General features: G+C 41.6%; 1 protein-coding gene across 4 annotated transcripts in view; it reads left to right on the forward strand.

Annotated features, from left to right (window-relative positions):
• The window catches only part of APAF1 (apoptotic peptidase activating factor 1), a 100,641-nt gene extending 85,178 nt beyond the window's left edge, over positions 1 to 15,463 (forward strand). For 3 of the 4 annotated variants that reach the window (XM_082349594.1, XM_082349593.1, XM_082349595.1), the window contains exon 26: positions 3,686 to 5,960. In XM_082349594.1, the coding sequence (XP_082205720.1) occupies positions 3,686 to 3,832 (147 nt within the window). In that variant the 3' untranslated portion in view covers positions 3,833 to 5,960. Of the gene's footprint in view, positions 1 to 3,685 lie in introns of all 4 variants that reach the window. The other variant, XM_082349592.1, reaches the window with a different exon arrangement.
• The last annotated feature ends 231 nt before the right edge of the window (positions 15,464 to 15,694 follow it).

Here is a 15,694-nt window from a genome sequence, read left to right on the forward strand (position 1 = left end):
GTGCTGGCACTGCTGCGTGGCACAGTGTTTAAGACTTGGTTCTTGCCCAGGTGGTTGACAGTCTTTGGAGGAAGCAGACAGTAAATAAATAAAGTCTCTAAGTGTAAGAGGGGTTCTGGGACACATTTGCATAAGGATAGTAGAGGCACAAAGGAGAGGACAGTTCTACCTTTGGGAGTTAGCAGAGGCTTCCAGTGGAGGGGAATGCTTGAGCTGAGTCTTGAGTAGTGATTTACTTGTAAAAGGGGTTGAAGATGATACTGTGTATTGTACTGATCACTTAAAATAGATCCCTAATGAATTAGACCCTAATGAATTAGATCTTCGATACTGTTTTTTCTTACTGAAAACATTCAACTGTAGGAGATGATTCTGATTAATTGTCTAATACAGTGTAGATGTTCAAAAATATTTGAATGACTGAATTGAAGTTTTTGGTTATATGGGACCTATGTAGATGCAATTTTATTTAAAGTAAAAATCTAGCTTATATAAAAGATAAATCAGAGGACAGTTTTTAGCTCTATGAGAGGATGTATGTTATGATTCCTTTACAGGTTTACATTGAAAATACAATGCTGCTTACAAGATGTTGCATTAACCTGTACCTAAATAAAGGTACACCTTTATTTAGTTATTAGGGGATTGTGAGACTATCACCACTTGTCCTACTTTAGTGTAGAGATAAACTGCACTCTTAGTCTGTTCTGAGGATGATGCTTAGAGGAGCGACATTGCTGTCTTTGTGTTGGAAGCTGGGAGTCTTCAGCCGTATTAACTGCTGAAAAACTTAACTGCTCAGCTTTGACACTGAGCTTCTAGGGACCATGTCTTTTGATGCTCTGGGCACCATAGAAGGCTGTCACATAATCGTGAGTCTGGCTTACAAGATATGATAGAGATCAGTGACTAGATTTCCAGAGTTCCTGGAGAACCTTGAAATAAACAGCAGAATCGATGTCTGTACTGTAGAAGTTATGTCTTCAGGGTGAAAGAGCCTATAGCCTATATATGCAGTCTGTATATTTCAGTGACAATCAGGCTGTTCTTCCTTCTGGTTTGATTACTAGCATGGTTAAACTGGTTGTGATATAGCCCAGCCTGCATCTACCCAGCATGTTCATGAGACTGTCTAAGAGCACAGAGCAAATTAAAAGTAAAAAGGAACCGCTGCTGTAATGTCCAAGAAAATAGGCCTTTTGAGTCTGTTTACTTTATAATCCAAGCTGTATGAATCGAATGTCGGTAAGATAAAGTAGGTATCCAGTAGCTAAAAAGCTCTTAACTTTCAAAATTATTCCTATTTATAAGTTAAAAATAATGTAATTTACTTGTGTTATGCCACAGAGTATGTACTGTTAGAATGACAAGAAATCCACATTAATTCATACTCACGAGGAGAAAGGCTGATTTGAAATATGAAATGCATGATGATAAATGCAGGTTTTCCATTACGTAGAGGCAACAGAATATAAAGGTCAGGAGAGTGAGACTTGGGGCAGACTACTTGAATTCAAAGCCTGGATCTGCCACTCAGTAGCTTTGTGATCTTGCACAAGATGATTTAGTCTCGACTTTCTCATCTGTAAAATAGGTGTAATAATAACACCTACCTCATAGGGTTGGGAGGGTTAAAGGAGTTAATACAAGTAAAGTACTCATACATGGTGGCACATAGTGTACCCTGAGTAAATGTTAGCTATCTTTTAAAAATTGAAGTATAGTTGATTTACAGTGTTTCAGTTGTACAGCAAAGTGACTCAGATATATATATATATATAATAATATATATTATATATAATGATATAATATATATTATAATATAACATATTTAATAATATTACATATATAATAATATAATATATATTATAATATATATAATAAATATATTATAATATATATAATATATATGTTATAATATAATATATATATATTCTTTTTCAGATTCTTTTCCATTATAGGTTATTACAAGATGTTGAATATAGTTCCCTGGGCAATACAGTAGGTCCTTGTTGTTTATCTGTTTTATATATAGTAGTTTGTGTCTGTTAATCCCAAATCCCCAATTTATCCCTCCTTCCAAAAATATCCCTGCTATTTTTTTTTTTTTATTTACTTTATTCCTTAGAGCAGATTTAGTTTCACAGCAAAATTGAGCGGAAAGTACTGAGTTCCCATATACCCACCCCTGCCCCACGAGCAAGGCTCCCCCACTGTCAACATCCCCCACCAGAGGGTACATTTGTTACAGCTGATGAATGTTCATTGACATGTCATTATCACCCAAAGTCCATAATTTCTATTAGGGTTCACTCTTGGTGTTGTACAGTCTGTGAATTTTGACAAATGTATAATGACACGTGTCCACCATTGTAGTATTATACAGAGTAGTTTCACTGCCCAGAAGTCCCCTGCGTAAGTCCTATTTAATATCATTGTCTTTTAGTCCATATTCACATTAGTGGCTGGGGTAGTGTTTCCAAGTCGAGTGGTCTGTTTTAATAGAGGAAAAGGCAGTGGGTGCACTAGGTTTGGAAGCCGGATAACTCTTCCACCTCTGCCACCTGCTAGCGGTGTTGTCCACAGTGACAAGGCCTTTCTTCTCTCTCAACCCTGGTTTCCTTACTTGTAAAGTGAGGCAGTTGGACTAGGTGATCTCTAAGGGCCTTACTACCTCTACGATTTGCCTCTAGCGACTGTCCTCTGCAGTCTTGATTACACTGCTATTTTATAAAGCAAAATTGTGAGTCCTGGAAAATTTCAAGTTAGTACATGTTGCTTCATTGAGGTTTACTTAAGTCCACAAGGTTTACTTTTACCAGTTATCGTTACTAATAGTGAACATGAATAGTTGACCCAGTCACACGAGCAAGGCAGGATGCTAGGCATTGCCACGGACACAGAAGTGATCATTGCATTCATAATACTCAGAATCTTGATGTACCTGAGGCCTTTTCAAAAGGTGTTCATGTACATGGTCTCTTTTGCCCTCATCTTAGTTGTGAGATATGTAGGTAAGCTCCGTGATCTCCATTTAGTAAAGGAATATAAATATTGTTATAATCTTAGCGAATTCAGTAATTGGGAAGAGAAAGGAAGGACTTGGCCAGAGCACCTGCTGCATTTGAGATGTTCAGTATTTATTTAGCAAATATAAGTGTATAGACTTTTAAATAAAAAACTTGGTCATGGGCTCTTGAATCACTCCTGGTGAAAGGGAAGATTCAGTAAAGAGAACATTGTATCCTGCAGCCAGTATTATCAGTAGTCTTGATATCTGCCAAAATTCCTGTCCATGTCTGCAAAGGGGCATTTTTAGAGAAGAGAGGGTCATTCTTTCCATTCTACTGAGAAGGATACGCAGACAGGAGAATTCAGTCCAGCCGTGGCCGTAGAGGGCTTTGTGTAGCCTTCTGTCTGCGGCTCTGAGTAGGCTGCATGTTTCTCCAGCATGCTTTACAGTGGGGTTAGGTGTAGGGTAGCTGTGACGCAGTCACCAGGGTTAATCAGGAATGGTGGGCTGGGTTGATAATACTATATTCAGCCTTAAACCTTAGACATCCTTCCTGGTGTTTGCTTTAGTTTGGGAGTGGGGAGGTGATGGGGTGAAGGATCCAGTTGGCACTGCAGATTGTCTCACGCTGTAATTACCAACCTAATAAGAATTTTATTTTTCTCTGAACAGTGGTGGAATGTTGTCACTGGGGAATCCTCACAGACCTTCTACACAAATGGAACCAATCTTAAGAAAATACATGTGTCCCCTGACTTCAAAACATATGTGACTGTTGATAATCTTGGTATTTTATATATTTTAAAGATTTTAGAGTAAAATAGTTAAGCAGAGATGTAAGTTGAACTCTTTTAATTTTGAATTGGAAAAAAAAATCCTAATGAAACTGTATTTCAACTTTTTATAAAGCTGTGAATTGTTTTGCAGTATTGCATTCATTACGAAAGTGTTTGTGGTTGGATGAATAATATTAATGTAGCTTTTCCCAAATGAACACACCTTTAATCTTATTTTTCATAATCATCATCATCATTTTTAAGTTTGTCCTTAAGATGCAAATGAAAATGTAAATATATACCTTGTTATACCGCTGGTAAAATTCTCCCTTGATGCATTCAAATTGGTTGACATAATTAGAATAATTTGAAGGAAATATATATTTTAATAATATTATTATTCAGGCTGTGCCTCAGGGTAGTAGTGGCTTGATTTCTGAACCACATTTACCCGAAGGGGGTATAGTTCTCCCAAATATAATCTCAGAACTTATTTGCACCCCTTAAATTTGCTTTAAAAATGTTGTGTCTACGTGCACAGTTTGCAAAATTTTCTTTAATTCACTTGATAAGTGAGTCTTAGATTTCAAAAGTACTCTCTGTGAAGCAAAAGTTACGTGTGTTGGAGTGAGTAGATTTTGTTGGTCTACCTTTTCTCATTAGCTGATGGCAGCCCTGGGCTGGACCTGGCCTCTAGCTGTCAGTCTCCGAACTGGGCACTCTCCTGCTTTCTCTGGTTTTTTACATACCAGACTTCCTACTTGACTGAACTTAACCTTTCTTAATCCTCACTTTTCTCTCTTTTTTTTAAAGTAATTGCTCCACAGTTAAATGTTAGTAAATCTGAATAATTGGGGAGGAGCCAATTTTAATCATAATTTTTAACAACAGAATTTTTCCAAGATATAGAAAATAGTAAAAAATAATTTTCTTCTAATTCCATTTACTTTTAGATGAACGGCATTGCCAGTGCTATTCTCTTAGTGAATTTCAAGAGAATTCTCTGTGGTTTTCTACGAATACTGGAAGAGTCATTGTGACTGCAAGATGTCACCTTTAACCTTCCAGCCAGTCTGTTTTCCTTCCTCTTCTCTCCCTCCTCCTCTCCTTCCCTCCCTCCCTCTAAGTTTAATCAGGAAAGATAGTTTAGACAGGGAAAAAGCATATCAACATCAGTAACTAGCTTTTTTGATTTCCTGATTAGGAACTTTAATTGTAGCTTAAATCTAAACATTTTCCCTGAAATATATTGTTAAGGGAAATGGTGATAAATTAGTAATAGATGTGGTTCTTACATTAAAAAAACAACCAAAATTCAAAATTTTTTGTTGCTGCAACAAGAACTAAATCAGATGAGTATTAGCGTTAACAGTAGGTAAGCACTGAGCCAGTTTCTATTTTTGGTGCATATTAGTAGATGTGGGGTGGGTAGGGGGGGAACAGACCACTCCAGATGTATTTTAGATTAGATGTTCCTATTTAGCATTTGAGGGAACCATAAAGAGAGTGAATAAAATATTTTACATTGTTAAGGAGGTTTTGTTTTGTTTTGTTTTATGGTGGGTTGAGGGATTAATTTAGGGGCTTACTGTGATTTAAGCAAATGTGACATGAAAATCTTAATTTTATAAAAAGAAATTTCTGTAAATGATATGTTCTGCTTAGAGTACCCAAATCATAATTTGATTTGCATACAATGTTTAGGAACTCATTTATAGCTCAGAGTATAAAGTATTAACTTTTGGAATTAAAAGTCACTTGACTGTAGAAGTATAACAACAAACATCGGCTTTTAAAACACCTTGATTGGCTCTTATCTTACAAATAAATTAAAAAGAAAAATGAGAAGAAAGACCAGGTAACATGAGGGAAGAAGAAAAGCCTTTCATAGCAGCTTAAGTGGCCAGTCAAGGGGAGGGTTTTGTTTTGTACTTTGGATGAGCATTTTTCAAGCATTTCCCCTTTATTTTTTTTTTTGTATTGGAAATACATTGCATTTTGTCTATATAAGATTTTTTTTTTACATTGGGTGTGTCTTGTATGTTTTGAAAACTGTTAGTTTTGTATTTATGATACAGCTTACATGATTTTTTTTGTGTCGGTATGCATTTTAATACATGAATTTTAAACATTTTATAAAAATAAAATTTCTAAAATATTTTTGAAAAACATTTTCAGATTGTTTCAGACTCCTTGCTTGTCCTTTGTTGATCAGAAAATGAATGTGAAAGAGTCTTCAAATTAAAGCCATCAACCTCTCTATCCATGCTTTATCAGCTATATGTAATTCAATTCTATCAAAATTTTCTTTTTCCTCAGTTTGTCTCTGATGCCTGGTGTGGCTGGCATGGAGAAGATCCTGTAAAGAAGAGAATTCATTTATTCGTTTTTTCATTCAGTACATATTTGTTGAGATCTGCCTGGCATTTTTGTAGGTATTGGGGATATAGCAGTGAGCAAAACAAAGTCCTTGCCCTCCTGCATTTGGGGGCTAGGGAGAGGCAGAAAAAAAGTCAGTCAGTCAAATTTATAGTGATTAGTTGGTATGTAAGTGAGGAGGAGGAGGGTTACAGTTCTAGAGGGAGCTGCTTGTTTGGAAGGTGAGGGAGTGAGTCAGGCAAGTATCTGGAGAGAGTCCCCAAGCGAGGGTGTACAGCAAGTGCAGAGACTGGAAAGTGGGACGGGTTGGTCTGTTCCAGAACCAGCATGGAGGCCGGTGTGGCTGGAGAACACTGAGCGAGGGGAGCTTAGTAGGAGGTGCAGCCAGCTCTGTGGAGGGTCTCCCAGGCCATGGGAGGATGTCTACCCTGAGGTAGTAGCTAGCGCAGGAGTGTGAGAAGTGGGGAGATCTGACGTAAGCTGTAACTTGATCACTTTGGCAGTGGGAACCAGTTGAGAATCAGCTGAAAGGAGGACAGGTGAGGAGGGAAGCGGGGAGACCAATGAGAAGCTTTTACAATAATCTGGGCAAAATGAAGGCGGCTAGACTGGGGTGGTGGCAGGAGAGGCTGTGACAAGTTGGATTCTGGGTATATTTTGAAGGTAAGAGTTAATAAGAGTTGCTAATGGATCGGATACAGGTTGTGAGAGGGACAAGTCAAGAATGACACTAAGGTTTTGGCCTCTGGCTTGAACAACTGGAAGAATAGAGTTGCTGTTAGCTGAGATGAGAAGACTGTAAAAGGAGCAGGGTTTAGGACAAAGTAAGTTTGAGGAGGTGGGTGTTCGGCAGACACCTGGGGCTGTTGAGTAGATGGTTCTTTTATAGGAAAAGTCTCTGATGGAGATAAAAATCTGGGAGTCATCAGTGAATTGATGGTATTTAAAACCACAGGACCAGATGCAACAAAATGGGTGTAGATAGACAAGACAGGAGGCCCCAGACTGAGCCCAGGGCAGTCTGGAGGTTGGTGAGCTGAGGGACCAGCACAGGACACTGAGAAGAACCAGCAAGGACTAACAGTTGCAACTTAGTGTGGTAAGTGCAATGGGTATGGGGTCCTTCACTCAGTGTGCTCTTGGGCAAAATTCCTTTATTGGTTCACTCTTGCAGCCACCTGTCTATCCTCTATGTGTTGAATATCTGCTATGCCTAGCACTGTTTTCAGCAGCAGCCAAGGCAATAAACAAACACATTTCAGTTGTTGGGGGAAATTGGGGACAAGAGATAGTAAGAAACCCAGAAAATATCAGCAGTTGTCTTATCTGTAGGGGTTCCTCCCTCTCAGCATTGTTGTAAGGATTTAATAAGATAATGCTCACAGAGTGCTTGCTTATCTCAGTGTTTGGACCAAGAAAGTGCTCACTGCACATTCCTTGGTGTTATTTGGGTCCCATCCTCTTTTGCGTGGCAACAGTTCCCCAACCACTCTCTCTCCCAGCAGTCATGCCTCTGCGTGATCTTTCCAAAGTGCTCGTCTTATCATGTCACTTGTCTTTAAAATCCTGGACCTGCTTGTGCTCTCTTGCTTCTGTGGCGTTGTATATGCAGTTCTCTCTTCTATACTGCCCTCCCCCACCTAATTTTTTTTCCTAATTCCTTCTTATCTTTTTCCTTGAGATGATCTTTCTGCTGAAGGCTGCCCTGCCCTCTTGTAGCCCTCTCTTTTCTCTGTCGTGGTTTTATTGACCTGTATCGTTTATTTTATGGAGTCCCCCCATTAGACTGTAAGCTCCATGAAAGCCAGGTCTGTTAGGTGTTTTATACCAGAGTCCAACGGAAGCCTGGCTCCAATTGGAGCCTCAATAAATCTTTGCTTAATGATTGGAATTCCTGTATGCCCGCATGCCCATAGTGCATTCTGTGTCCTCCCTCTGCACTAGGATGTCACGAGGCTGTCAAATTAAGATGTAGCACATTACCAGCGTTTTCTTTATCTTCCCGTTTTAGTTTGGCATTTTGCTGTGAAGCATCGTTAGGGGAAAGTAAAACTTTACTTGGATAAAAAAAGATCTTCCAAATTATATGAAATGAATAAACATATCCCTGGAGTGTTTAAGTTGGCAAGTATGGCAGTCTATTATTCAACATATGTTTTGTGTTATTATTATAATTTACTTACCGACCTTTAGAGAAGGAGAAAATGATTTTCTAATAACTCTTAGTCTCTGAAGATCACTTGAATGGATTTCCTTGCTCATAACCCCTATCCTTAAGACTATGGATATACCATACAGCTATTAAAATACCTAAATTAGAAAATCAGCTGCTGCGGGGCTATGAGTTTAACCCTAGAAGAATTGTTGTGTAGTTGTATATATTCACATGGCAGGCGCAGAAGAATTTGCATCAAACGTGGGACTCACCAGAGACCAGGCCTTTGAAGTCATTTGGCATCAACAGGGACTTACTGCTGAGTCAGATGGCATTGTGAGCAGACCAAAACTTGGGACATTTTCATTACAGTTATGATTCAGGAAAATGAGTCGCTGGTATTCATTGTAACTTCATTTCTGAGGTCAGGCCCTCAGAACTGCTTATCACATGGAAGTAAAAGAAAAATCTGTCTCTGTAATTTCTCATCACCAGGGGTAGAATAAGTGTCTAGAGAGAGCATTCTGGGCCTGAGTTTGGGTTTGGTGGTTCTGAGCAGCTGTTCAGCTGGAAAACATCCAGCAGTGAATGAAGACTCCTGTTCAGTACCAAGGTGGCTGTTCTGAGGAGTTGGAGCAAACTTTCACATTCATCGGATTCAAATCTTCCTCCCCTCCCCAGCCCTTATTTTATCTTCACAGTAGTTGATGCGTTTGCAGACTATGCAGTCCTAGCTTACAGGGGAAGAACTACATCCCAGGCAGTTAATCTGATAAAGCCAGGACCAGAATCCAAATCTGATTTTCTTTTCTTTTCTTTTTGGAAGCACCCACTGGGCAATGTGTTGAGTGTTTCGGTTGGAAGTGGAATCCTCTTGGAAACGTGGCCGATGAACACCAGACTAGGGGTCAAGGCTTGGGTTTCAGCAGCTGGGGAAGATTTTGGAGATCTGTGTTTCTCATTTCTGATTTATTTGCTGCACTCTGTCAACTTTCTGAGACATAAAAAATCCTTTTTAGGAGGAAGGAAGAAGGAGCTACTATTTTTTTAAGGGCCTTTTATGTGTCAGGTCCCATGCTGGGCACTTTCCACACATTATTTAATTAAATCCTAACGACAAGGCTGCAAGGTGTTATCTCTGTTTTCTAGATGTGGAAACAGGTGCAGAGAGGTTAAGTCACTAGGGCCCCACAGGCAAGGCGGGGAGCTGCGGTTTCGGTCCGTGGCTGTTGGCCTCCACCACAGCCCCTGGGCTGGAGGATCCAGGAGCGTCATTTCAGCTCTGCACTTAATTCATTGTTCATTTCACTCATTCACGTCATGGGTGATGCATGACCGATCTTAAGTCCTGAGCTCTCAGAGATGATGTCAAAGGTGGTCTCTGCTGCCGAAGAGCTTCCACTTCTGGTATCCTGGCTAACCCATCTCTGTGCCCGTAGGGATTGCTCTTGGAAAAAAAGCAGCAGGGGCCATTCTGATGGGAGCCAAACGGACAGCAGAGGTTGGGGGATGCTTTGGATTTGCCAGCACTTGGCCATGGCTCAGCCTAGTCTCAGTTCACAAATGATTCAAGCCCTGAGCAAGGTGGGTGGCAGCCCTCCTGCGACCTGCTCCGTGGAGAAGCCTGCTTCTACTTTGAAACTTTTAGGGGGTTCATTTCACATTAGTGGCAGCCCTGGGGCTAGTGGATCCATATGTTTCTTCTGCCATCTTGATTTCATTTCCTTTTCTCCTTTTCCTTCCATTTGAAAAGGTGCCAACTCTCAGAGCCTCAGCTTCCTCATTTGTCAAATAGGGACCGCAACATCTAATTGCAAGGTTTTTGTGAGGCTTGAAAAATATGTCAAACATCTGACACAGGTTTCAATAGTATAATTACCTTTTGTCCCAGTTACAAATTCCTATTCCTTTGCTGCCCACATTTCCTTGGTTTACAAATTGGGACTGTGCGGCTTTTGCTCCACAGAACACACCTCACTCCGGTATCCTTCTCTACCTCGTGGTGGATCTATCCTCATGGCTGTTGGCTCCCAGGAGACAGACCTTGCTCAGCAGGAAAGCTGTCCCAGACGTTATTCTTTTTAGGATAGGCATGCACCTGAGTGGTGGAGGATTAGGAGTGACGTTGGAGAAAAGACCTTGGGCCAGCGGCTTTGCTTTGGCTGTCAAGTGGATCCAAGTTCAAATCCTGGCTGCACTACCATCCCAGCTGTGTGGCCTTCAGCAAATGGTTTAATCTTCTCAAGGAGCTTACTTCCGTGGTAGCCTCGGATGTGGGCATCTGTGTGGGCTTCCCAGCTTCTCAGGGGATCTGGAGGGCCTGGTCCATCCAGGAGTGAAGCTTCTCACACTTTAGTGCATAAACCGCACCCCCCCCCGCCCCGCCCCAAATCCAGGTCTCACCCCAGACCAATTAACTCAGAATCGCCGGGCATGGGACCCAGGCATCCATATGTTTGAAAGTTCCCCGGGTGATTCCAGAGCACAGCGGAGGTTGAGAACCCATGTCCTCTGCCCTTGCCCTGGATGGCCTACCAAGCCATTGCCAGTCCCACTCCTGTGCCACAGCCAGCTGTGCCTGTGATGTCTGCTTTTGCAGCATGGTTTGTCCACCTGCTCTGTTGTGACACTCTCAGGAACGTCCCGAGCAGCACAGTTGTTTGGTGTGCATATTAACACAGCTGGGGGGATGTTTCCTGCTTGGATTTGATGGCTAGCTTATAGAGCAACTCGGCCAAGGTTGGGGTATTACCAGTATTACCAGTTCCTCCTCCAGTCACTGCTTTCTCTGTTCAGGTGTCTCACCTGTGTGTGCTTGCTTTCACCTTTTACCTAGTGCTGTGACATTCCCATTGTGACAGATACTGGTTTTTTTTGTTTGTTTGTTTTGTGGCAGATACTGTTGGTGGCCATCCTAATATCCAGTCTCTCCCTTTTCCTCACTAACAACTGCTGTATTGTTGGGAGCTGCAGTGGGCTCAGCTAAAATCAACAACAGCTACATTTTCCAATTGCTTATCTAGGGGTAGCAGATGTAAGCAGAACTTGTAGGGTGAAGCTTCCAGGAAAGCTTCTAAAAGGTTGCCTTACTCAGTTGGGAGGCAGGAGCCCTTTGTTCCTTACCATCTTTTTTCCTGCCTGGAATGTGGATTCGCCAAATGATGGTCTAACAGCCATTTTGTGCTCATGGGGTGACCTTGTAGATGGATGCCACAAGCTAAGGGTGGCAGAGCAGGAATATAGAAGGAGCTTGGGATTTTGATGACAACTGTGGAGCTCCCATTCCAGCCCTGTACTATTTATCTCTGAAGTTCATGTTACATGAGAAAATACTCAACCTCTCCCTTGTTTAAGAGACTCTTATCTCTGGTCTTTGCTACTAGTCCCTGAATTCAGCTCCTGATTCTCCCATAAGCAAACCAAGTATATAAGAACAGTTCAGCAAATGTCAGTGACCCCTACATCCCTGTCTCTTCCATCCCCTAGCCCTAGCCACCCACCATACCTCCTCTAATAACTAGAAATCAAGTTGGGAGGTTGTTGAAGTTTGGTGGAATCTCAGAAAGTCACAGACAAGTGATTCATGGACCAGGCCCAGTCCACAGAGGAGTTTTGTTTGGCCCACACTTCGTTTTTAAAAAAACACCGAACTTGTTGCCAGCATTTGAAAATCTGGTGGTTTCACATAAAAATCCTGATTTCTTAGAAAGTCTCTTGAGCCAGGGTCTTCTTTTCTGCCTGGCAGCCATCAGCTGGAACTGAGCATCAGCTGCCCCCTGAGATGATGGATGCTTGGATCATCACAGCCCACCCTTCACTCGCGTCACCTGTGTGGCCCTGAAGGTATCTGAGTTTGCAGTCTTCCCTCTCCCTACCAAGTGCACACCCCAGAAATGGTCTGCTAAAACAGGATTCCTGAATTTCCTGTGCCTTCCCTCTTTCCCAGTCTCCCCTGACTCAACACTAGCATGTTGGGCTTTTTGGGTTTTGTTTTTCTCTGAGAAAACTGTGCATGCATTTAAAAAAAAAATAAATTTATTTAATTTATTTTTGGCTGTTTTGGGTCTTTGTTGCTGTGCGTGGGCTTTCTCTAGTTGTGGTGAGCAGGGGCTATTCTTCGTTGTGGTGCGTGGGCTTCTCATTGTGGTGGCTTCTCTTGTTGTGGAGCACGGGCTCTAGGCGCGCAGGCTTCAGTAGTTGTGGCACACGGGCTCAGTAGTTGTGGTTTGCGGGCTCTAGAGCGCAGGCTCAGTAGTTGCGGCACATGGGCTTAGTTGCTCCGTGGCATGTGGGATCTTCCCGGACAAGGGCTCGAACCCGTGTCCCCTGCATTGGCAGGCAGATTCTTAACCACTGCGCCACCAGGGAAGTCCCTATCTTTATTACTATTTTTATTTATTTATTTTTGGCTGCATTGGGTCTTCGTTGCTGCACACGGGCTTTCTCTAATTGTAGCGAGCGGGGCCTACTCTTCGTTGCGGTGCTTGGGCTTCTTATTGTGGTGGCTTCTCTTGTTGTGGAGCACGGGCTCTGGGTGTGTGGGCTCAGTAATTGTGGCTCACAGGCTCTAGAGTGCAGGCTCAGTAGTCGTGGCGCACGGGCTTAGTTGCTCTGCGGCATGTGGGATCTTCCCAGACCAGGGCTCGAACCCGTGTCCCCTACATTGGCAGGCAGATTCTTAACCACTGTGCCACCAGGCAAGTCCCTCATATGTCTTATTGACGAGAGGCAACAAGAGGGAGAACTGCAGGCTCCCTGGGGAGCAGCTGTTGGGCATTTGATTGAAACACTGAGACATCCAGAGGACAATTAAATTGAGTATTGAATATGGATAGTTTTGAATGGCTTTTATTACCATGTTGTGAACTGACTTCAAGTTGCTAAGAGCGGCTCCATCTCAGCTTGCTCTTACTGGGTGCTGAGACATCACTCCGAGTTTTCCAGTATGGCAGGACTTGCAAGATGCTCTGGGCTCATGAAGTGACATGTGTGCTCCTCGGCTGTCTGAAAACCTCAGCGGCTGTACTGCCACCTTCAGCTGGAGTGACCCTACTGGAGCCGTTAAATGGAGAATCTCTATCTCAGTCTGACGTGTGTGTAAGTCTTTATATCACTAGTCATTAACTATGCTTGGGAAGTTAAATGCCCATGAAGCTCTTACAAACATAGGTCTCTGGGGTTTTGGGGAGAAAACCAAAAACTGTCTGGATGATAATTTGTAGCTATGATTATTTATGAGCAACACACAGAGTGCAGCATGTTGGGTTGGGAATGATCATCTCTGCATTAGCGACTAAGTAAAATGGAGCCACGGTGAACACAGAGTGAATTCTCGGTCAGTAGACTGGCTTGAGATCAAGACAGGAAACAGTTAAGTGGAACTGGCATTTCCCAGGTCGGCACCAAAATCTTAGGGTTAATTCCACTGCAAAAATTTGAGTGTTAATGGAATCTCATAGGATGCTGGATGGTGATTGGGCAACAGACCTAATGAAATTCCCTGCTTTGGAACTGGTTTCTGTGGGAAGCAGGACCCTGTTGCTGGGGCAGGCTGGGCGTGTGGATGGCTGGAAGGGAGTGCGGGGGAGGCTGTTGGAACCTTGGTGCAGGTAGACTCTGCCAGCCTTTGTTGGCTGGTTACCCAATTTTAAGAAAATGTGTCTATAACTGTCAGATTGCTTAATTTTCATAGGAAACATACTCAGTGAATAGCTTATATAAAAAAGGAACTGAAAAACTTAAAGTCTTAAAAAAAAAAAAAGGCTTCATTTCATACAGACTTCTGAACATGGTTATTGTATTCCAGTTCTGTGGAAGAACAACTCTGGAGGCTACCCACTTATCAAATTTTCTTTTCTTTTCAGAAATAGCTTAGGAGCAATGCTGCTTGGGGTCCAAGTATGAATTTTCACTGATTTTTGAGAATTTGGCCATGTGTTCTTCATCTAAGCCCATCTTCTGCCCCATCATATCCAAACATTATATGCACCAGCAATATTCCCATGTATTCCAGCAGAAAATCTGGTATGTCTTGAGAAAAATCACTTCCATGACTTATTAATGAACTAACTAGGCATAATTTTCATTGGGTTCATTTACCCAAATTTATCATAGACTATCATTTAAGAAGAAAAAAAAATAGATGGAGTAATTGAATCAATGTCCTTTTTGGAATAATATTAACATTCCAGGATCTCCACCCCCATGGATATTTCAGTTGCCAATGTGTCAGATTTCCTCTTCAAGAAAATGAGGTGCAAATCCCTTCAATACAAGGGCTGCCTCTCTTCTGTTTGCCCCTCAGACTCCTTCCTCCCTCTTCCCTGCCCTGTTGTGGTTCTGGAGGTGCCTTGTGTAGACCAAATCAATGCGCTCCTTGCCCTATGGCTTCCAGTGGGTTTAGGTAATGCAGGGTGGATGGTGGAGAGTGAGATCAGGGTATTTTTTTTTTTTTAATTGAAGTTTAGTTGGTTTACAGTATTGTGTTAGTTTCAGGTATACAGCAAAGTGATTCAGTTTCATACATATGTATATATTTTTTTCCAGATTCTTTTTCATTGTACGTTATTACAAGATATTGAATATAGTTCCCTGTGCTATACAGCAGGTCCTCGTTGTTTATCTGTTTTATATATAGTAGTGCATATCTGTTAATCCCAAACTCCTAATTTATCCCTTTCCCCTTTGGTAACCATAAGTTTGTTTTCTACGTCTGTGAGTCTGTTTCTGTTTTGTAAAAAAGTTCATTTGTATCATTTTTTAGGATTCCACATATGTGATATCATATGATACTTGTCTTTCTCTGACTGCGCTTAGTATGATAATCTCTAGATCCATCCATATTGCTGCAAATGACATTATTTCATTTTTTTAATGGCCAAGTAATATTCCCTTGTGTATATGTACCACACCTTCTTTATCCATTCATCTGTTGATGGACATTTAGGATGCTTCATTGTCTTGGCTATTGTAAATAGTGCTGCTGTGAACATTGGGGTGCATGTATCTTTAAATTGGAGTTCTTGTCTTTTCCGGATATATGCCCAGGAATGGGATTGCTGGATCATATGGTAACTCTATTTTTAGTTTTTTAGGGGACTTCCATACTGTTCTCCATAGTGGCTGTACCAATTTACATTCCCAGCAACAGTGTAGCAGGTTCCCTTTTCTCCACATCCTCTCCAGCATTTATTATTTATAGACTTTTTGATGATGGCCATTCTGACCCACGTGAGATGATACCTCATTGTAGTTGTGATTTGCATTTCTCTAATAACTAGTGATGTTGAACATCTTTTCATGTACCTGTTGGCCATCTGTATGTCTTCTTTGGAGAAATGTCTATTTAGGTCTTCTGCCCATTTTTTTTTT

Source organism: Balaenoptera borealis (assembly GCF_965194805.1).
Source record: "Balaenoptera borealis genome assembly, chromosome: 13".
NCBI lineage: Eukaryota > Metazoa > Chordata > Mammalia > Artiodactyla > Balaenopteridae > Balaenoptera > Balaenoptera borealis.